Source organism: Anolis carolinensis, unplaced genomic scaffold (assembly GCF_035594765.1).
Source record: "Anolis carolinensis isolate JA03-04 unplaced genomic scaffold, rAnoCar3.1.pri scaffold_9, whole genome shotgun sequence".
NCBI lineage: Eukaryota > Metazoa > Chordata > Lepidosauria > Squamata > Dactyloidae > Anolis > Anolis carolinensis.
The window spans coordinates 5655770-5677602 of NW_026943820.1; the positions used below are offsets into that span (position 1 = coordinate 5655770).

Genomic DNA, 21833 nt, shown 5'->3' on the forward strand with positions numbered 1-21833 from the left:
CTGATGGGGTGGGGTGGGGGTAAGTAGTGCTGTAGTAGAGGGGCATTGCCCATGAATGTTGCATTACTTTGGGGAAGCAGGAAGTGCAGCCGTCCATGTCAGCAGCCCCGCTCCCTCTTCTCAGGTTGTGGCCAGATCTTCAGTTGGCTTCAGAATCTATGGATGGTTCTTAAAGAGATGTGGAGAAACCGAATGTTTTCCATTTGGCAAGAAAGTCAGACAAGGGAGCATTTTATCACCCATCTGTTTAACTTTCAAGCTGAGGATATCTTACATACATAAATTATTATTAGTGTCAAACTTCTAGCCTTCCACAGTTCTGGGTCCTCATTTTGGCAAGTGGCACTCCAGACGCAGAATACTAGTGATCTCCTGGCATAAGCTGTCCATCTAGCAATATTCAGGATCTGTTACAAACTAATTATCAGAACACACTGAGGCCTTGATTGGGTCAAGGGGTAATAAAATTGCATCTTGTATGGCAGATCCAGAGCCTTCAATGCAGCCAGAAGAACAGCTCATGGAAAACGTGAAAGTGGCCATGTTGCTCCATTAGACCCAACTGAAACGTTGCTAAGTGTGGTCCACTGTTGCTTTTAGAGTAAGCATAAATGCCGTGGTTCTAAAATAAAGTGGTCTCAGGACTGGCAAAAAGGTCAAAGGCTGGAGCAGTTGGAGAGGCAGTTGCAGATTCGCTGGCTGGCCAGGTCTGTGTTAGATCCCATGGGTGGAGAGGCATGAGACTGGTTGTTATTCAGCTCCTGCCTTGCCCATTTTGGTGGTACCATTTTCATATTTCTTCACACAAATCACACTATACCCCACTTCAAGTTGTTTGGATTACTTATGAGAGCATTGGGGCTTTAAGATCCAACAGGTTCATAATTATTTCATTTATTTCCACACCATTAAAAAATGAAGGTTTAATCCATGAAAGCTATAAAGATTGTATTTTATTTATTTATTTATTATTTAAACTTATATGCCGCCACTCCTCTAGGGCTCGGGGCGGCTTACAAGAAAGGCTAAAATCTAACAATTTAAAACATCTTTAAAATATCTTTTTAAAAAAATCTTAAAAACACTCCCTAGTGTATGTTCCTAGGCAAAGCCCCCACTTGTTTATCTGGAACAGTCCAGCCCTATTCAGAAGTCGGAACGTTGGTGCTGTTATGAGGAGCCAGAATTGTAGGAAATTAGGCCTTTGAGCTTTAGTTATAGAACCAGAGGCGGTCCAACCATAAGGCAAACTAGGCACTTGCCTGTGGCGCCATCGTCCCGGGGGCACCATCGTCCTGGGAGGAGGGCACCACTCTCCACCTCCTTCTCTTTCGAGCCTTCCGGCCGCCACGCTGGGCCTCCCGGTGCCCGCGCTGGGCCTTCCGGCCGGCGTGGACCCACCTTCGCACCACGCGAGCCCACTTTTGGGGCCTTCAGCGATTGTGAGGTCTGTGGGAACTTGGAAGCTAGGTATGTGGGGTTTATATATCTGTAGAAGGTCCAGGGTGGCAGAAATAACTTTTCTTTGAAGCAGGTGTGAATGTTGTAATTAATCACCTTGATTAGCATTTAATGGCCCTGTGGTTTCAAGGCCTGGCTTCTTCTTGCCTGGGAGAATCTTTTTTTGGGAGGAGTTAGCTGTCCCTGATTGTTTACTGTCTGGATTTCTTCTGTTTTCAGAGTGTTGTTCTTTATTTATTGTCCTGATTTTAGAGGTTTTTTTTAATACTGAGTGCTATCTGGGTTATCTAAGTCCACACTGCCCTATATCCCTGTTCAATGTTTAGTGCTAAATTCGCAAATATAGTAATTCCTACATAACATTACCATGTATTGAACTGCTTTTTCTGTTGATTTGTTGTAAAACATGATGTTTTGGTGCTTAATTTGTAAAATCATAATGTAATTTAATGTTTAATAGGCTTTTCCTTTATCCTTTCTTATTATCCAACATTTTTGCTTATCCAACGCTTTTATTTTTCAGTGATTGGTTTGGGGGGGGGGCGCCAAAATTCTGTTCGCCTACACTTGAAAAATACCTAGGGCCGGCTCTGTGAACCTTTGCCACTTTTATGGTGGAGAGTCTTCTAAATGTACAGTCAGCTCATTTGGTCAGTTGGAATAATGTGGAATTGTCCTCTGGGGCTTGACTGTGTGGCCCTCCCGGGAGCTGGTTTGTAAAGAGAGAGCATTTCATTCCAAATGCTAGTGATTGTGACCACTAGATGGCTGAAAAGCTTCACAGAAGTTCTGGGCTTGCTTCGTCCTTTGTGAAACTGGCCCTCTTGTTCCTCAGGAGTAGGGGAGGAGGAGCCTGCTTACACTGAAGTGAATCCAGGTCCCAGCAGCAGAAGTCCTTGGGGCCAGACTCTTCCTTCATCTGTCTGCGAAGATGATGCTGTGGAAAGGTCAGGGCCTTGGTGGCACTGTGCCTGGTTGCCTTGGCTGCATTGCCTTTGGACCTCCAGAGCAGAAGGGGGAGCAAAGGAGTGTGTCAGAATGCCCTGCCCTCCTCACCATTCTCTTTTATCTCTTCTTTAGCCTCCTCCCCTCCTTAACACCCCCCCCCCCCCCCCCGTGCCCAGGGCAACCTGTATTGACATAGGCAACACGAAGGGACGTGTTTGCCTTGGGTGCTGGTAAAGGCCTAGGAGGCCTGTGTTCATGGAAGCCTGAGTTCATGACATGGCAAAGAAGAAGAAATCTGTCGGCCACCAACCAGAAGCTCACTGCATTGCACTCATGGAAGTGTCTGCTGCTGGGGCTACTGTTGCGGGAGGTCCTGCTGATGCCTCCACCTCCACCTCTGCCATTTCCCCATCTCCCCCACTCTTTGAGGTAGCTGGAGCAGTATGTATATGGCTTCAATCTTGAATAAAAATAGTAACAAAAAAGCCATCTTTTCTGATCACCCTACTGCTTGTCCATTCTTCCACCTTTGAAAATTTGTTCTTTTTTGGACTCATCGTGGTTTTCTCTCACCAGGCCTGGAACCAGTATAAAATATCCCCGGCCTTGTTTTACCTTTGCTAGTATTGTATAATAAACACCCAAGAGATCTGAACCTCTTCCCCTGGAGATGGATCTTGTAAAGATGTATATCCTTTGGGTGCACATAAGGCACCGATGAGTACCCCATGCCCCTGTCAATCTTTAAATCTACTGCCAAAGCTGTTTGTTTTCAAAGTTTCCATTTGTTTAGCTTCCTTTAATTAAATGCCTTGAAAAGTGCTGATGTTGCTGAGACTCCCATTTTGCATACAAGCAGATGCTTTTATGTGTGGATTGGGGTCCCAAGCGGGGGCCCTTGAAGAGGTTTTGCAGTCTTGGTCTCCCTTAGTGAGATGCTGCACTTACTGCTTTACCACTGATTGCCTCACTTAGTATTAGATCCCTTTCCACAGAGGGTTTTCAGGCCTTCAGAAGGGGTCAGCCTGGGTTACCCTGGTCTTCCCCTATGCAGGCATTCAAAGGAGGCAAGGTTGGGCTGATTCCCTGGAGTTCCAAATTGAGGTTACTCCAGGAGAGCTGCCACATCGTCCTCTGGGCATCATTTCGATGTCTGAAGATTCCAGACTGAGCGTACGGCTCTACCACAAATGGATCTTCTCTTTGTTCCCTGCCCAAGGTTTCCTCCATCGCTGCGAAGTCTGGTAACTTAGGCTGTTGCTGAGCCAGTGGGAAACAGAAGGTAATTTGTTCAGCTGCAAATCACACTTCAACATCTGCCTGGCAACCTTACATCCTCTGGGGGCCAGCAAGTAAAGTCTCCCATCCGTTCCTGTCCTGTCCCATCCCCCCGTGTAGCTCTCCAGCTTCTGTTTAGCTTTCTGCCAGTCTTATTAGCAGGAATTCTGACACTTTTTAATCTGGAGTTGTTTGCCAGGCACAGAAGCAGAGAGAGGGCCTTGGTCTTGGGCCTGGCTGGGCTGGGCTTTTTCTGCCCAGCTTTGAGTAACTGGAGATAGGTAACACCAAGTACTCTAGCAGGGGCTTTGCCATTACCATAATAAACAGCTTTATCATGTTTGGTAATCAATGATGTGGCTGAGGCTGCTTGATTATCTCAGTCGTATTGATTACCATAACAGCTATGCAGCTGCAGTCGGCTTCTCGTAACCCCTGGGCTTTTGCACAATCAACAAGGCCAGCCGTTCCCGTCCCCCCCCCCCCCCCCACACACACACACACATACATGTGGCCCGTGGCCTGAGAGGTATGACTCTTGGCCTGAGCTGGCCAGCGATCAAAATGTGGTGAGGGTCTGTGATGGGGTTGATGATACTGGAGATGGAAGATGTGGAGCGGCTCAGTGGGCAGGGGCTGGTCAGAACCCTATGTCTCCTTTTGTCACCCTTCTGCTTGTGGGGCTAGAGACACTTGCTTCTTGCTGTTGCCTGAAGAGAATGGCTGGCCCTTGTCCTGGCCTCAGAACTTTGTTGAGATTGTGCCCAAGTTGGCTGAGTGCTGGCTCAGGCCATAGTTGCCACCCACCCATCCATCTGAGGCCTGACTCTGTGGAACATTTGGGCCCTGCCTGTCTGACCCAGATCACCCCCAGAGCCCTGTTCTCCTGTTTGGGCAGCAGCCTTTTCGCAGAGGGCAGGAGCTGGCTTGGGCACTGGGCCTTTTGGCCAAACCCTTCTTATAATGGCATTTCCTATCATTTGCTGCCCTGCTGGTTTCTGATCAATGGAAATGGAATTGCATCACCTCCTCAGAGGCTCCGTGGATGGCTGCTGCCTGAAGCTGTGTCAGTTCCGGTAATTTAATTTTATCAGGCATGTGAGAGAGCAATAAGATTTTTTTTAAAAAAAAAATTAAGCCCTGACATTAGCAGGAGACAAGGCTATAGGATTGTCATTTCAGTCCTGTGCCCCAAAAGGTTGGCTTCTCTTCTTGGCACCACACTCCCAACTGTCCCTTGCCCCTCCCCCAGTTAATGGGGCTCCCTTCTTCTGTTGCATAGATCAGGCTTTAGGGGCCAGCAGATATAGGGGGGATTTTGAGAAAGACTTCTGAGAAGCCTCACAAAATGGCTGAAAGCAGTTTAGGAAGTCACAAAATGGCTGTTGGGTATGTGGCCGCTCAAGACCCTCAAGACAAGAACTGAAGCAATCATGCAGTGTCTTCCCTGGAGTCTTACTGCCTCTTGAGTTTCCCTGCCTGTGCCTTAGCACAGAAGCCTGGTATTCCTCTTCTCTGGAGCATGAGACGTGCATGGGGGCACCATGGGAAATGAGGGTGCAAAGCATCTGCAGTAAAGGAGGGAGGGATGTGGGAGGGAAGCTGGCTTCTAGGCCTCCTGCTGGGACTTGGGATGAGGCTCTTCTACTACCAGTTGATGCCACACACACACACCCCTTCCTTCCATGGGTCCATGCTGCCTTCAGCTTTCCTTTTCTAAGAATGCCTTCGGTTTCCTCAGCAGACCTATCTCTGTTGCCTTGTTTCTTGGATCTCCAGTGTGATTGGCACTTGGCCATCCAAGTTTGCTGTTGAGGGATAGAAGGACGCAAGAAGATCCTGGTGTGTAGAGTGAAAATAGAAATGGCGATTCTGTCTGAAGTGGTACAAAGTGTGCGGCGTCCAAAGCACAACAGATCTATATAGTTGTTAACTGGTTGCCTCACTGAGCCCAGAGATGTTTGCACATGTCCTTCGCTCTTTCCCAGCAGCTTCTTTGGTGCCATCTGAATAGGATGCCCATTTTCTGGGACCGTTTCTTGTTGTAGTTTGGATTGTTTCATTCTAGCATTCATGGTTAGTTTGCCATTGCCGCTTTCTCCTTAGTACTAAGCTCCTTCAGCATTAGCTCAAGTACCAATGTGATTCTCTCTTAAGACATATCCTTTGCCAGCATCTCACACACACAGGAGCTCTTAGGCACATTTAGTCTGGTCCTTTAGTTTAAAAAACAAACAAACAAGGAAATATGATTGACATCTGTAACATTCTTTCCAAAAGTGAATATCTCTTCTCAGAGAGGACATACCTGTAAACATGCCAAGGACACACATTGTGGATTGTTTCTTCCCATTGGCTCACATTTCCTTCGTTGTTCTGAAATCTCTTTTAGGGGCAAACATTTTAAATTTATGCTCTATATAGAAAACAATAAATAACCGGGGCAGAATTTATATATTGTATCAATAATGAAGCTAATTGTGTTACATAATTTCAATTGGTTCATAATAGGCTTTTAACTTAAAAAAAATACTTTGAAACTAAATAGGTTTTCAAAAAAGTAAAGAGAAAATGATGGGTGCCTTGAAGTGTGTATTTTGTTTGCCACAGTGTTGAAAGCCACAGTTAGTTTGTTTCCCCCAGGATCTAGAGTGTGTGCTGCCTCTCTGCTTTGCGGCTGATACATGTTGAAGGCCTTGTTTTCTACGGGGGCTAATTGAAGCTCACCATAAATCCATTTTGTATATCTGCTAGGCGGAGAGCATGGCAGCCCAGCATTCCTTTTCCCACTGAAAAACCACTCTTTCCTTCTGTGCCTCTGGAGGGCAGAAGGGGAGCTAGCTGGGGTCAAGGCCAGTGTAGGGGAGGGCCCTTCTGAGCTGCTGAGGACGACTGGTTCCCTGCCCTCCCACAACATCTCAGGGCTGCTTGGCCCTTGTGGGAAGCACAGCACAGAGGTTAATGTGTGTTCCCCGAAGAAGAAGAAGAACAGGCTGAGCTTGCTGATTTCACTTCCAGTCTGAGTTGACGTCTGTGCTGGAAATAGCCCTGCTGAGGAAGGAGTGCCCGCCCCTCTCCTGGTACAGAGACAGCTTTGGGGGATTGGCCCCACTGAGGGACCACTCTTGTTCTTACTGTCAAAGTGGGGGGACAGCCCTGGCATTTCTCCAAAGGTTCTGCTTGCAGGATGGGGACCCAGCGATGCCCCTTACTTTATGGGGGACTGGTAGTGCTGCTCCTTAGAGAACAGAAGTGAGTCCTGGGAGACCCCACAAGCCAGCAGCCCAGAAACTGAACAGAACAGAACAGAGCCACTACAAAAGAGGACCTCCAAGTCAGGCAGGACACATGGAAACCTGGATGATGGCTTTGAAAGCCACTGGGAGGTCCAGCAGAACCAACAGAGACCCACTTTCCCTCTTTGGTTCCCAGTCACCCAGTTCCCAAGGGTGACCCAAGCTGTCTCTGTCCTGTAATTAGCCCTGAAGCTGAATTGAGGTGCATCCAGATAATCTATCTCATCCCAAATCCCCTGGACCTAGGAGTCCAATAGCCCATCCAAAACCCTGGCCCACAATATGGGGCTTTAGAGACTGCCAATAGTTATTCTGTAAGATGGAGTCCAGGGAGTCCTTTTAAAAGATGAAATGGACCTGGGGGGTGGGAGGAGGGGGTGGCTTCAGGTTCCCAGCCAGTGCGCTCTCTAACGGAAGATCATTGATTTTACGGGAAAACATGTTTACAGACAGTGCTCTGATCGACCTGACTAGTTGACTTCTGCCTCCTTAAGTAAGAGCTACCTTTCCCTTAATGACTGCCTGGTGGAGAGGGAGGGTCTGGCGTTGGGAGCATAGGTGAGGCTTGGCCAAGGGCTGTGCATTTGGGGTTCCTGCAGCAATTCCAGGAACTCAGGCCTGTGCTCAGCATGGGACTGTGCTCTTAGGGGGAACCCATGGCCCTAAGGAATCAGCAGCCCCAAATAGAATGGCTGCAAAGGCTTTGGTGATCTCTGGAAGAAGCCTTGCTTTCGAGGCCTTTTCTAGCCAGTGGTTAACTGGCAGTGGGCAGTGATGTGGAGGGCAGCTGGGAGGCCAAGAAGCCACCAATTAATTGGGAAGCCATTGCCGGCTTCTCTGGCCTAGCCCGGCCTGCAGAGGAGATTGGCTTTCCTGTCAATAAACAAGTCCCTAGTGCAGCATCAAAGCCGCAGTCCTTTATCAATCGCAGCCTTCTCTTCCCGCTTGTTCCTGTAACTTACCAAGCATTTATGATATTGATTTTACAATCAGACTGTTAACCCTCCCACCCCATCAGCTCTGCCAACCCTTTGGGCCCAGGCTGTCAGTCAGGCCCCTCAACGTCAGCGCCAGCAGTGTGGGTTTCTAGCAGCCCCTCTTCAGCTGGGAACACCAGTTTTGCCTCCTGTGGGCCTTCCATGTTGTCTTCAGTCTGGGGTCATGCTGCCACTTATCCCTACAAAAGTTTGTACTTGAGCCTTCTTCTGTGCGGAGCTCATCCAAAGCAGGAAATCTATGAAGGGATTTCCTGAGCTGTGAGAAATTAGTGGCAGGACAGAGAAGTGGTGGTGTGTGGATGGGGAGATGGGGGCTCGGCGCTCTGCCCCATAGGGCTCAAGGGGAGACTTCAGAGCCTCCCTCCCCACACCCCCAGTCTTCAGCGGAAGGAGAGGCAAAGGAGGTGCTGCTGGGGGAGCCTGGCCTGGCCCATACGAGGGCCTATGGAGCAATCCGTGAGGCCTTGTCCCAGGGGATATTGAGTCCCGCCAGACTGGTAATAGAGGGCATGGAAAGTGAGAGGGGCAAATGGCTGAAAGGACATGTGGGACTTGGAAAGGAGAGTTGGGGCCTGCACGCGTATGCATTTGCAAGGGCTGCATGCCAGCGAGAGTCTGCTCTCACTTTGGCATCTCTCTGCTCGCGGATGGGCCTTCCTGCTTCTTTGACTCCCGCCTCCAGGCAGTCCTGGGAAGGAAGCAGGAAGTGCATGCAGGCAAGCTGATCAGCACTCCAGCCTTTGCTGCAGCATGGCCAGGCCACAGAGGTTGATTTTGCTGTGCTGTCCCCCCGCCAATTCTGCTGAGGGCATGGCTCCACTGGGAATGTAAGGACACTCAGCCTTCCTTGATAATGCTGCAGCCATTGCTGTGCATGTGCTCTGATCTCTGCTTGTATGGCGACAGTACCGCAAATGCATCTTTAGAACAAGTATCACACTGGAGTTTTGCTCGACAGCATTGTTTATGTGGACACAGGTGGTGGGAGTGGCCATGATGAAACAAGAGCCTGATGAAGCTGAGGAAATCATGCGCCTGACCCATCATGACCCTCTTGTCCTTTCGTGTAGAGCAGTGGTTCCCAATCTTTGTGTCTCCAAGTGTTTTGGACTTCAGCTCCCACAGTTCCTAACAGCTGGTGAGCTGGCTGGGATTCCTGGGAGTTGAAGTCCAAAACACCTGAAGACCCAAAGGTTGGAAACCACTAGTGTAGAGGCTGTAGCCAGGAGGCACTTGTACCAACTCCCTTGTGGCCATGAGTCAGTGAAATGGCCCAGTTGTTTCCTTCCTGGGTTCTCAAGAGCAAGCAGGTCAGATTCAGACCTGCCAAGGTGCTGCTGGCTTCTGAGGGAGACTATACACACAAACGATTGTCTATGTACAAAGAAAATGTGTCCAAATGACATATATTGTTACAGTTCCCCGTACAAAGCTCAATTTGGCTGTACCCAACAAAATGAAAAGGAGCAACAGCTCTAACACAAAAGTTGTTCAAGTCTGGTATTGGGTCCAATACATATAGGCTTCAGGGATACAGTCAATGAAAATATCTTCCAAACAGATGGTTGGTCGTGTTGCTGTATACTGGATTGAAGAAAATAATGATGGAGCACTGCTCTCAAAAAAGTCTTCAAAAGTAAAGTCCAAATAAAGTCCCAAGTCTACAGGGGTCCCGGGTATTTTTGACCCTGTTTCAGGGAAAAACCCCTTCTTCAGGAGTTGTTAAACTCAGCAACAATGAATTTCTATCTAAAACAAAACATAGAGTAACAAGTATTTTACCAGCAGTATTAACAGAAGTAAAGGTAACCTATATAACAGTATTATACTTTCATAGTGCTAAATGCTTTCACTGAGTGACTCTGCTTGTGGTGATTTCAACTGCGAGTAATTCTGGAGGTTCATTCAAAGGTTTTTAAAGAGTACTTGAAGGTTTAAAGGAAACAGCTAAAATTAAGTGATTCATTAAGTCCCTGAGGGGAAAAGGTTTTAAACTTAAAGATCCAGTACATTTCCCTTTGGGATAATAGTTTTTCCAAGTCCATGAAAGGTTTTTGAGAGATGCATTCCAGAGCACAAAATTTAAATGAGGTAGATGAATGTTTGTATTGGGTGAAGTGTGAATATAAAAGAGATTCTGTAGATAAATTTTTGATTCTGGATTTATGTTCAGAGATTCTGATTCTCAAGGATCTGGTTGTTTTTCCGATATACCAGAGATCACAGTCACATGTCAAGAGGTAGATTACATTGCTGCTATTACAAGTAGAAAAATGTTTTAGTGTGGTGCCCACTTTGTTCCTATGATTATATATCTCCTTAGTCTTCCAAGATTGAGGACAACACTTACAGTGACCACAAGGATAATGGCCTCTCAGGGTGCTCTTCGGTGTACTAATGGGAGTAATTAAATCTGTATGGATTAAATATTCTCTAATATTTTTAGTACGCCTGTTTCCAAAAATAGGTATTTTATCACAACCTGAAATATCTTGAAGAAGATGCCAGTGCTTTTTTATAATTTGGATTATGTGTTTGGAGTAATGCGATAATTCTTGTGTCCAGATAATTTGATTTTTAGTTGGTTTAGCAGATTCTTTCAGTAGGGTGGTTCTATCAGTTTTTTCAGCTTTAATTAATGCCTTTTTGATGACATGTTTAGGATAGCCTCTACTTCTAAACTCCTGGCTTAAGGTCAGGCTTTCATGAATGAAGTGTTCATTAGAGCTTGAGTTACGCTTTAGTCTAAGTAGTTGTGAAAATGGAAGATTGGTCTTCCAAACCAAAGTGGTGGAAGCTGTTATAATGAAGAAAAGAATTTTTATCTGATGGTTTTCTGAAGTTCTTGACCAACAGTTATGATATTTATACACAGTAACATCTAAAAAATTGATATGTGACAGGTTGAGATGACTGGTAAACTTAATAGACGTATGTATAGTGTTAATCCAATTCGAGAATCCTACTGCGGCCTCAGTTGTTTTAAATACTATGAATATATCATCAATAAATCGGCCATAGTATATTATATTAGCATAGTACATATTTAAAGATGGATTAAGCAATATAGTGTTTTCTAAATGTGCCATGAATAGATTGGCAATCGATGGGGCTAACGGACTTCCCATAGCGACACCGAAGGTCTGAAAGTAAAATTGGTTTTGAAAACGGAAATAATTTTTCTCCAGTACTATATCTAACAGGTCCATCAAGAAATGTGTAGGTGGTTGCAATTTTGTTCTCCTACGAAGGATATTCTCTATGATGGTACGAGCCTCATCTAGTGGAATGTTAGTATAGAGTGAGGTGACATCAATCGTAACTAAAATGCTGTCCTCCTCAATTTTGAGATTTTCTACGATATTAATGAAGTGCTTTGTGTCTTTAATGTAGGAATCACAGAGAGGGACAAATGGTTGGCAAAAGGAGTCTAGATATTTAGCAACTGGTTCCAATACAGAAGATGAACCAGAAATAATAGGTCGGCCTGGGGGTGGAGTGATGCCTTTGTGAATCTTAGGAAGAATATAAAAGATAGGTATCCTGGGGAAGTCATTTTGTAAGTATTTAAATGTAGAAGAAGAAATAAATCCCATGGATAATCCCTCTTGACACACCACCCTAATAAGGGACTGAATGTGTTTAGTGGGGTCTGTTGCAATAGGTTGGTAATAGCAGCAATGTAATCTACCTCTTGACATGTGACTGTGATCTCTGGTATATCGGAAAAACAACCAGATCCTTGAGAATCAGAATCTCTGAACATAAATCCAGAATCAAAAATTTATCTACAGAATCTCTTTTATATTCACACTTCACCCAATACAAACATTCATCTACCTCATTTAAATTTTGTGCTCTGGAATGCATCTCTCAAAAACCTTTCATGGACTTGGAAAAACTATTATCCCAAAGGGAAATGTACTGGATCTTTAAGTTTAAAACCTTTTCCCCTCAGGGACTTAATGAATCGCTTAATTTTAGCTGTTTCCTTTAAACCTTCAAGTACTCTTTAAAAACCTTTGAATGAACCTCCAGAATTACTCGCAGTTGAAATCACCACAAGCAGAGTCACTCAGTGAAAGCATTTAGCACTATGTAAGTATAATACTGTTATATAGGTTACCTTTACTTCTGTTAATACTGCTGGTAAAATACTTGTTACTCTATGTTTTGTTTTAGATAGAAATTCATTGTTGCTGAGTTTAACAACTCCTGAAGAAGGGGTTTTTCCCTGAAACAGGGTCAAAAATACCCGGGACCCCTGTAGACTTGGGACTTTATTTGGACTTTACTTTTGAAGACTTTTTTGAGAGCAGTGCTCCATCATTATTTTCTTCAATCCAGTATACAGCAACACGACCAACCATCTGTTTGGAAGATATTTTCATTGACTGTATCCCTGAAGCCTATATGTATTGGACCCAATACCAGACTTGAACAACTTTTGTGTTAGAGCTGTTGCTCCTTTTCATTTTGTTGGGTACGGCCAAATTGAGCTTTGTACGGGGAACTGTAACAATATATGTCATTTGGACACATTTTCTTTGTACATAGACAATCGTTTGTGTGTATAGATACTTTACAAGTATTCTGGGACTTTGTATAGTAGTTCTGAGGGAGTCTGGCATGCCATACTTGTCTATCCTGAAGGGGCAAGGGTCACATGACCAGGAAAGAAAGCCTTAGCTTCCTCTGAGCAGGCCTCAGGATGCATCCGTGGTGACCTCCCTGTAGAAACGGCTGCAGTTTATTTCCCATACGTGAGCAAGCACTTGAGATTCAAGAAGCAGAGGTGCTTTCCTCCCTGGGATGAGAAGGGCCTTTCCCCCTGTCTCTTCCCTACTGCTTTGTCTTGGGCTGATGGGTTTCAGGCTCCTCCCCCCTGTGTTTTCCAGGCTTGGCAGCAGCGGCCCCTTTGGCAACTGGGGTTTGTGCATGCCGTAACTGCTCTATGTGGACATGCAGTCTGTGCTTACTCCTGACTGACCTGCCTCTCTCTCTTCCCCTCTCCCTCTCCTCTCCTCTCTTTGTCTGCTTTTAGGTCCAAGTCGTACTGGGTGCAATGAGTGCTCCACGCATTCCATGCCATGGAAGGCTGTGACTCACCCGTCACCTTGGGGAAGGACAATGGGTGTGCTCTCCCTCAGCACCAGCAATGGACTGAACTTGGTAGCTCCCACCTCCCTGGTATGGCTGCCAGCATGGAGCCACCTGCAGTGGAGAGCCACGGAGCCCTAGACCAGCGGCGGGGCCCTTTCCGAGAGCACTCCCCTGGAAGCACTGCTGGCCCTGCTCCTACTAGCCCCGGTGCGGAGCTGGCCGGCCAGGAGGTCAGCTGCAACGAATGCTCTGCCTCTTTCATCAGCTTGCAGGGCTACATGGAGCATCATTGTCCATCCAGCGCCCGTCCGCTTGTCCCCCTGCAGAAGGACTGTGGGAGCGAGACTGGCGAGGAGGGGGAGGAGGAGAGCGACGATGTGGAGAACCTGGCTGGGGAGATTGTCTACCAGCCAGATGGCTCGGCATACGTTGTGGAGAGCCTCAGCCAGCTGATCCAGAGTGGAGGGCTGTGGGGGGCTGGCCACGGCGGCGGGGCGCTTCCCCCTCTTTTCACGAACTCCATCCCTAGCCCAGGGGGCAAGCAAGGCGAGGCCACGGCTGCTGCCCCCACCCCCGCCTACCCCCAGATCATCAACACTTTCCACATAGCCTCGTCCTTTGGGAAGTGGTTTGAGGGCTCAGAGCCGGCCTCCCCAAATACCTCAGCCCTGGCAGGGCTCAGTCCTGTCTTGCACAGCTTCCGTGTTTTTGATGTGCGCTACAAAAGCAACAAGGATTACCTGAACAGTGATGGTTCTGCCAAAAGTTCCTGTGTATCCAAAGATGTTCCCAACAATGTGGACCTGTCCAAGTTCAATAGCTTTGTGCTGTATGGGAAGCGGAAGCCCATCCTGATGTGTTTCTTGTGCAAACTCTCCTTTGGGTATGTCCGCTCATTTGTGACCCATGCGGTGCATGACCATCGAATGACTCTGAGCGAGGAAGAGCGGAAAATTCTTAGCAATAAGAATATCTCCGCTATCATCCAAGGGATAGGCAAAGACAAGGAACCCCTTGTAAGCTTTTTGGAACCAAAAACCAAAAACTTTCCACGTCCTTTAGTTTCCACAGCAAACCTCATAGGCCCTGGACACAGTTTCTATGGCAAATTCAGTGGGATACGCATGGAAGGGGAGGAGGGTGCCCAGGTTGGGGCTGCCAGTGGAGCAGAACAGCCCCAGTCTGGCCGCTTGGCCCCTGGGGGCCTCTTGAACCTTGGAGGGCTAACAAGTTCAGCTTTGAAGACACCAATTACCTCAGTTCCCCTTGTCCCACTGGCCTCTAGCCCACCTGTTTTTTCTGAGGGGAAGAACCCTGGGGGGGTGGCAGACCTAGAGAAACAAGAGCCTGCTAACCAGCACAGCCCCTCAGAGAAAGCAGAGCCAGCTGGGGAGGAGGAAGAGGAAGAGGAGGAGGAGGAAATAGAGGAGGAGGAAATGGAGGAAGAGGAGGAAATGGAGGAGGAGGAAGAGGAAATGGAGGAGGACATGGAGGAGGAGGGGTGCAAAGGGCTGTTTGCAAGCGAGCTGGAGGATGACCTGGAGGAGAGGCCTCCCGAAGAGTCTGGGTCGGTGGCAGGCTGCAGTGGCAGCAGTGGCGGCAGCCCAAAGGACCTTGCTCTCTCAAACCAAAGCATTTCTCCCTTAATGCCTAACGTGCTTCAGGCTCCGTCCCACGGCACGGCTTCTTCTAATTCTGCTTCTTCCTTTGTCTTTGATGGTGCAAACAGGAGGAATTGTTTAAGCTTTAACAGTGAAGGCAGTGAGGGCCGCAGGAGGCTGGACTTCAGCAATGAAAGTGCCAATAGAGACAATGCCACAGTAGCAGAACCAAATGAGAGTGTTGAGGGCGAGGACGGGGTCTATGTCTCCCATCACCAGCACATGGGGCCACTCTGTGAACTCGGGGATGGGGAGTGCCCCTCGGGGAGTGGCGTGGAGTGCCCCAAGTGTGACACGGTCCTGGGCTCCTCGCGGTCGCTTGGCGGCCACATGACCATGATGCATTCACGAAACTCATGCAAGACACTCAAGTGCCCCAAATGTAACTGGCACTATAAGTACCAGCAGACGCTGGAGGCTCACATGAAGGAGAAGCACCCGGAGCCTGGGGGCAGCTGCTCCTACTGCAAAAGTGGGCAGCCTCATCCGCGGCTCGCACGGGGTGAGAGCTACACCTGTGGTTACAAACCCTTCCGCTGCGAGGTGTGTAACTACTCCACTACTACCAAAGGCAACCTCAGTATTCATATGCAGTCTGACAAGCATCTCAACAACATGCAAAACCTGCAGAACGGAGGCGGGGAACAAGTTTTCAGCCACACTGCTGGAGCTGCTGCAGCTGCAGCGGCGGCAGCGGCAGCCGCTGCAGCAGCAGCAGCAGCAGCAGCCGCAGCCAATATGGGGAGTAGCTGTCGGGCCCCCTCCCCGACTAAACCAAAAAGCAAACCTACCTGGCGGTGCGAGGTGTGTGACTATGAGACAAATGTGGCCAGGAACCTTCGCATCCACATGACCAGTGAGAAGCACATGCACAACATGATGCTGCTCCAGCAGAACATGAGCCAAATGCAGCACAACCGCCACCTGGGCCTGGGCAGCCTGCCTGCTGAGGCAGAGCTGTACCAGTACTACCTGGCACAGAACATGACCCTGCCCAATCTGAAGATGGACAGCCCAGCTTCAGAGGCGCCGTTTGTGATGGGCAGCTTCCAGCTGGACCCCAGCAATACCATCGCCTCCATGACCCCATCTCTAGGTGAGGTGACCTACTCTTGTGCTGGGCTTGTGGGGGTTGTATGTGTGTGTGCTTGTGGGGCTTGCCACTGCTCAAGAATCCTCAGAAGTAGCCACATGCTCTGGATTTCTTTGTGAATTTTAGTTCTATTCCCGAGAGAAGGAATGCAGCGTGCCGCATGTGGAGACCCTTCCTTCCTCTGCAGTAGGATTTGCTGCCATTCTTCTCTTGACAAAGGACTGGGGCTGTTGTTGAGGTTCAGAGTAGGACGCAACAAAGAGGCTTTGCTCTGGAGGCCTAAAGACTTCTCTCTGGTTCAGGAGCTTTCAGCTGCTGCTATGTTCTCCTAACCACATGCCCCGTCATTAGGGCCAAGAGCAGGTGGAGAAACGAAAAATGTGGTTCCTCTGGGAGAAAATATGGAAGATGGTGTGAAGGAGAAGTGGGCCTTGAAAGGGAAAAGGCAATACCCAGGAAATCAAGCCACCTTTTTTATATTGTGGCCCTATCTCTCCTTCACAATAGGTTTGATTGGATGGTTCAGCGTTCTTTGGCATTTTAAAAGGATAGTTGAGACAACTTTTGATGCTGGCTGGAAATCTAAAATGTTTCAATGGGTAAAATTAACAATCAAGTTGGCATAAGTCTCACCTGCTATTAATGCATGTTAATAATTACCTGCATCTTGCTGTTACCATATTGCCCGTATCAGTATTGCAATATTTACCTTCATTTTCTACCTGAGCAAAGTGTCGCAAGTCCTAGCCATTGTTTCTGTCAAGGGAGTTACCCAAATAGGTTTGCCCTTTAAGTCCCTTAGAGGCCTGATTGCAGCACCGCTGCTTCTGTGCTTGATCCTGGAGTGTTTTCCTGGTGTTTTCTTTAGTGCGTGCCAATTGCTGGAGATACCCATGTTTGGTTCCATAATTCATCCTGACCTTCATGATTGAGATATTGTAATGTCCAGCTTCAGGTGTCTTTGAGTGGCATGCCTTCTGTGGTCTTACTGAAAGCATTGCCATTTTTGTAGGGAGACTGAGCATCTCTTGAGAGGGCTCCACTGATATCCCCAAGGGAATCCTGGGGCTCTTTTCGAGACTGCCTTGCATGCCCACGACCCACCTGAGGACCCTTTTTTCCTCCCACTCTACAGATGGGTCTAATTGCGTTGATGTGGCAGTTTTGATTCAGTGGCATTTGGGCAAGAGACAGGGGCCTAGGAGCAGCTGGCTGGCTTTGGCCCTAAAGGAATACTGGTCACCATCTGGTGGAAGGGCTGCAGAGGAGGAGAAGTCATAGGTTCACTGATGTCATATTGCCCTCACATGCAGTCTGCCCTTTGCAAACCACTGTACACCTTCATCCTGGGAGAAGCCATGGAAGGGCAAAAGGGACCTTCCTTGCCCACATGAGGCAGTGAGTATTAGCATTACCCACTCTGAAGATAATGATGGAGAAGAGTGGGGAGAGAAAGAGAGATAATTAAATAAATACATTTCTTTCACTAACCTAAGTGTCTCCTTGTATTTGATATTCTGAAATATCCTCCTCTTGTAGAGCTGTATATATAGGTTTTACATATTTAAAGTCTCTTGCCCAAGTGATGCTGTAGAAGGTCCAGTTCTTCATTATTGGCTTCTCTCTGGAGGCAGGACAAGGATTTGATGAATGCCAAATGATCTTAAGCTTTCTGGGCCGGGACTGGGGCCAGCTGGTCTCTTTCTGGAATCCCAGGCCCCTTGGCTTGGCTTGTGTCACCCCCAGCCCAAGGTGGGACTCAGGTGGGAGTATAACATTGTAGAAGACCTCCAAGTGCTGGAAAAAAAACAGTGTGTGATTTGAAGATGACCCTGAAAGATAAGCAGTATTTGTTTTCTAATTGTATTTTCCGACTTTATGTATTTGTGCATAAAATTGTAGTTTGGTATACTAAATGTAAAAGTAGAAATGTCTTGTTTTTTATTCAGACAAAAATTGCACGTATGCACAAGGGCCAGAGGTGGAATTACAAAGAGCTGCTTTCAGATGTCCTAAATGTTGTTGTGCAAGTCAAGAAAACAGGAATGAGATAGAGCTGAAAATAGAAACCTTTAATGTTGAAGTAAACAGAAGGAAGATTGTGTCAACTGTGCTTAGAAATGGTATGAAGAGTATGCAATGGTCATACAAATGCAGAAAAAAGTGGTGAGGAGGGAATAAAGTTTTCATGTCATTTAGGAATAACAATAATTCATGACACAAGACTTATTAGCATGGCCTTGCCAGTCCAGTAGTGACAGGAGACTGCTTTATCTATTTTAGATTTATACCCCATGTTGCTTAAGTGGCAAGTGGATCGAAGCAAGCTTTGAAGGACTTGTGCATGCCTTCCTCCTTGTGGTGTTTATGTGTATGTTCAGGGATTTGGACAGTTTAACTGAACTTGATGTCAGAAGTCCTCTGGAGGAACTGGGAAGGGAAGGTGGAGCGTCCTTGGTACAGAGGCCTTGGCTGTTGCTTGGCTGAGCCAGAGCCTTGGTGAGACTTCCAGATTAGAACAAATGCCTGAAGATAGTCCTTGTGTTTCTGCAGTACGTTTGAAAGCATTTTCCCAACATTATATTGAGAATATTATTTGTTTAGTCATCAGGTGTTTATCACTCCTATTATCCTCCTGGATCTAAGACTGCCTTGGAATAGCTTTGGAAAACTCTTCTTTTTATACCAGCGTGTTTCACTTGTCTTTAAGAAAGAGAAGATGTACCCTAAGCATTTATTTTCCATTTCCCCCCAGATTTTCCATGTGTCCATTTCAGGTCATGGAATAAAACGAGGGTGGGGGCTGTGTGTTCCTTCATGACCGTACTCCCATTTGTGGCCCTGGCCTGCACCCCTTGAAGCCGTCAGGAACATCCTTGGCCCAGGCTCTCTAAGAAAGGCATCCCTTGTCTAGGCAGAGCTTTTTTGACCAACTGTCTTCTTTTTCCGTGCAGTGGGTGGAGAGATTCCCTTGGACATGCGGCTTGGGGGTGGGCAGCTGGTCTCTGAGGAACTCATGAACCTGGGGGAGACCTTCACGCAGACCAACGACCCCTTGCTGAAACTCTTCCAGTGTGCCGTGTGCAACAAGTTCTCCACGGACAACCTGGACCTGCTGGGGCTGCACATGAACATGGATCGCAGCCTGCCAGAGGAGGAGTGGAAGGTAGCAGCGGGGGACTCCTACCAGTGCAAGCTGTGCCGCTACAACACACAGCTCAAAGCCAACTTCCAGCTTCACTGCAAGACTGACAAGCATGTGCAGAAATTCCAGCTGGTGGCCCACATCAAGGAGGGGGGCAAGGCCAATGAGTGGAGGCTCAAGTGTGTGGCCATCGGGAACCCGGTGCACCTGAAGTGCAACGCCTGTGACTACTACACCAACAGCCTGGAGAAGCTACGACTGCACACCGTGAACTCCAGGCACGAGGCCAGCCTGAAGCTCTACAAGGTAAGGGAGACCTCCTTCGTCCCAGTCGGTCCTTGTGGAGTGGATCTCCAGCTCAGGAGACATCCTCAAAAATTGTTCTAATGTTTGTAAGCCATTTGTAGTCCCAGCATTGAGGGAAAGGTTCAACGCTGATTAAGATAATCTGGGGAGGCCCTGCTCTCGATTCTGCCTGTTTTGCAAGCGCAGCTGGCGGGGACAAGAGACAGGGCCTTCTCAGTGGTGGCCCCTCGCAAAGTCCTGGCTCTGGGATCAGTCTTTTGGATAAGAACGTAGTGCAATAATAGATGTATAATATGTGTCGTGACCATGGAACAGCTTTAGACTACGATTTTTGGATGATGTGATTTTAACTGACTGTAAGGTTTTAATGTCATTGTATGAATTTTAATTTATCAATATTTTAAACTTATATCTGATATGTGCTCTGAAGGCATTGAACAAGTGCCTGTGTAAGCCGCCTTGAGTCTCCTCTGGGGTGGAGAAAGGCGGGGTACAAATATGGTAAATAAATAAATAAATAAATAAGTATGAATGAATCTACAGCATTGTGAAGATGGATGGTTGATGATCTCAAATGAGAAACTAAGAATAAATTACCATTTCTTGTAGTGGAATCCTGTGGGGATCTCTCTTGGGTCTATAGTTTTTCAATTTCTACATCAATGGCCTCTCGTTTGGACTGAGCAATGAAGTAGCCCCATTTACTCACAAGTCAAAAATATTTAAGGCAGTTAATACAAAGAGAGAAGGTTCCAAAATGAACCCTTCAGGCTGGTGGTGGGGACTAAAATGGCAGTTTTGATTTTGGAAAAAGGAGTGCAAAAGTGGGCTGGAGCAGTAGCTTGAGACAACTCCCCAATGAGAGGAAAGGTTTTGCTCTTTGGGGTGCTTGAAGTGGGAATGCTGCTGCTAATCTGGGTCATTTAGCGGGATCCTTGCCATGTTCCAGGTGGGGCTCTGGGTCACATACCTCTTTGTTGAATTCAGGCTGGAGTGATGGGGTATTCAGCTGCCCATGCACCTAGGAGCCCTGGTGACAACTGCACAATTTTCCTGTTCTTGCAGGCTTTGGGCTTCACATTTCTACTCATTCCCCTCCCCTTTCCCTCCCTTCCCCTCTGCATCCATGTTGTCTGGGAACGAGAGGCTCTGCATACAGTAAATAGCCCTTTCACTTGCGAGGCAGAATTGCTCCAGACATTTCTATTGATTTTCCCTGGACTTAAAGCTTCACCTTTTTCTCTAATCATCCCATAATGGCTTTAGTATGAACAGTCAGGTACAAATTGCCATAAATCTAAGCAGCTTCACTTCATGGACCTTCCATTCACTTACGCATGCTGTCTGTCTTGCTTTCCACCTCTGTTTTCTTTGGTTTCCCATCCTACAGGCTTATCGTCCTCCACATCTGTTCCTGCAGTCATTGGTGACAGGTGCACTTTTATCACCTTCCACCAAAACTTCCTTGTGTATCTGTTCTGGTTGGGCAGCTGTGGCAGTCCCCATGAACAGGTAACAACAGATGAAGCTTCAGCTGAAGAGAGTGAACCCTCGCCAAGTACCTGATCTCCCAGGTTCTCCCAGTTAGGTCTTTTGAGCTAGTAAAACAGGCCTGGAACCTGTCCAGTAAGCAATGGAAGATCTTACCCTAGAGGACACGTTGTCTATCAGCCAGCCAGCCTGCAAAGCCAGTTGGGATTGCATGGGTGGCACAGACCAAGATGGTCACCCAGTGGATGAGAACTGCTGCTGCTGTGAGTGAGGGTAGTAAGGCAGCTTTTTCCCTCTTGAGAATTGTTCCATCACTCCTGCAAGTACAACCTCTGAGCCCTCACATATAGAAACCTTCACTCTGTGCCCCCAAGCAGGGAGAGACGCCTGTAAGCTTGTTCTATTGAAGTGTTAGCCCAAATGCCTGCTTGCAACTTCGTCCCCTCAGCTTGACTGAAGGAACTGTGAAGTGGGGGTAGTGGCATTCCTGCACAGGACACTTCTATTAACCCAAAATAGTATGGAGGGGCCTGTCCTGAGGCATCCTCTTCCAGAGCTCAGGCCTCCGCAGCTGGGGGCTGGGGAGCGACCTGGGAGCTGCTTCTCTCCCTGCTTGGGATATTGGTGGGGTGTTGTTTTTTTTCCCCCTTGCTAATGTAATCCATTAGCCTGGCACATGCATAATCAGTTTAGAGTGCAGTTAACTGGATGTAATCGAGTTCTTGCCTCTGCTGGAGAAAATCCTCTCCAGATGCTGCCTGGGTGAGAGAGCGCTGGGCTTATCGGGCTTGCAATCCTCAGGCTCTGCCTTTTGGCCGTTTCCCCTCAACCAGCCACTCCTCGGCTTCCACGCACCATTCGGCCCAATGCCAGAGGCACATCAGAAAAGCTGCCCAGCAGACCCATGAGAGGCTAGTACAGGGGTCCTGTGGGCTCCGGGGCTATAAAGACAGTCTGCGTGGTGCTCTTTGGTGTCTCAGAGTTCAGGCAGGCGCTTTGGCCATCTGAATGAGAAAAGGTAAAGAAACTCAAGACTGAAGCATGCTTGCTTTA

General features: G+C 47.5%; 1 protein-coding gene across 3 annotated transcripts in view; it reads left to right on the top strand.

Moving 5' to 3' along the window:
• Positions 1-21833, top strand: part of zfhx3 (zinc finger homeobox 3) — a 124622-nt gene that overhangs the window by 57993 nt on the left and 44796 nt on the right. For 2 of the 3 annotated variants that reach the window (XM_008120614.3, XM_062961776.1), the window contains 3 exons: positions 13026-15841; positions 17788-17961; positions 18793-19289. In XM_008120614.3, the coding sequence (XP_008118821.1) occupies positions 13072-15841; positions 17788-17961; positions 18793-19289 (3441 nt within the window). In that variant the 5' untranslated portion in view covers positions 13026-13071. The remainder of the gene's footprint in view (positions 1-13025; positions 15842-17787; positions 17962-18792; positions 19290-21833) is intronic. The other variant, XM_062961777.1, reaches the window with a different exon arrangement.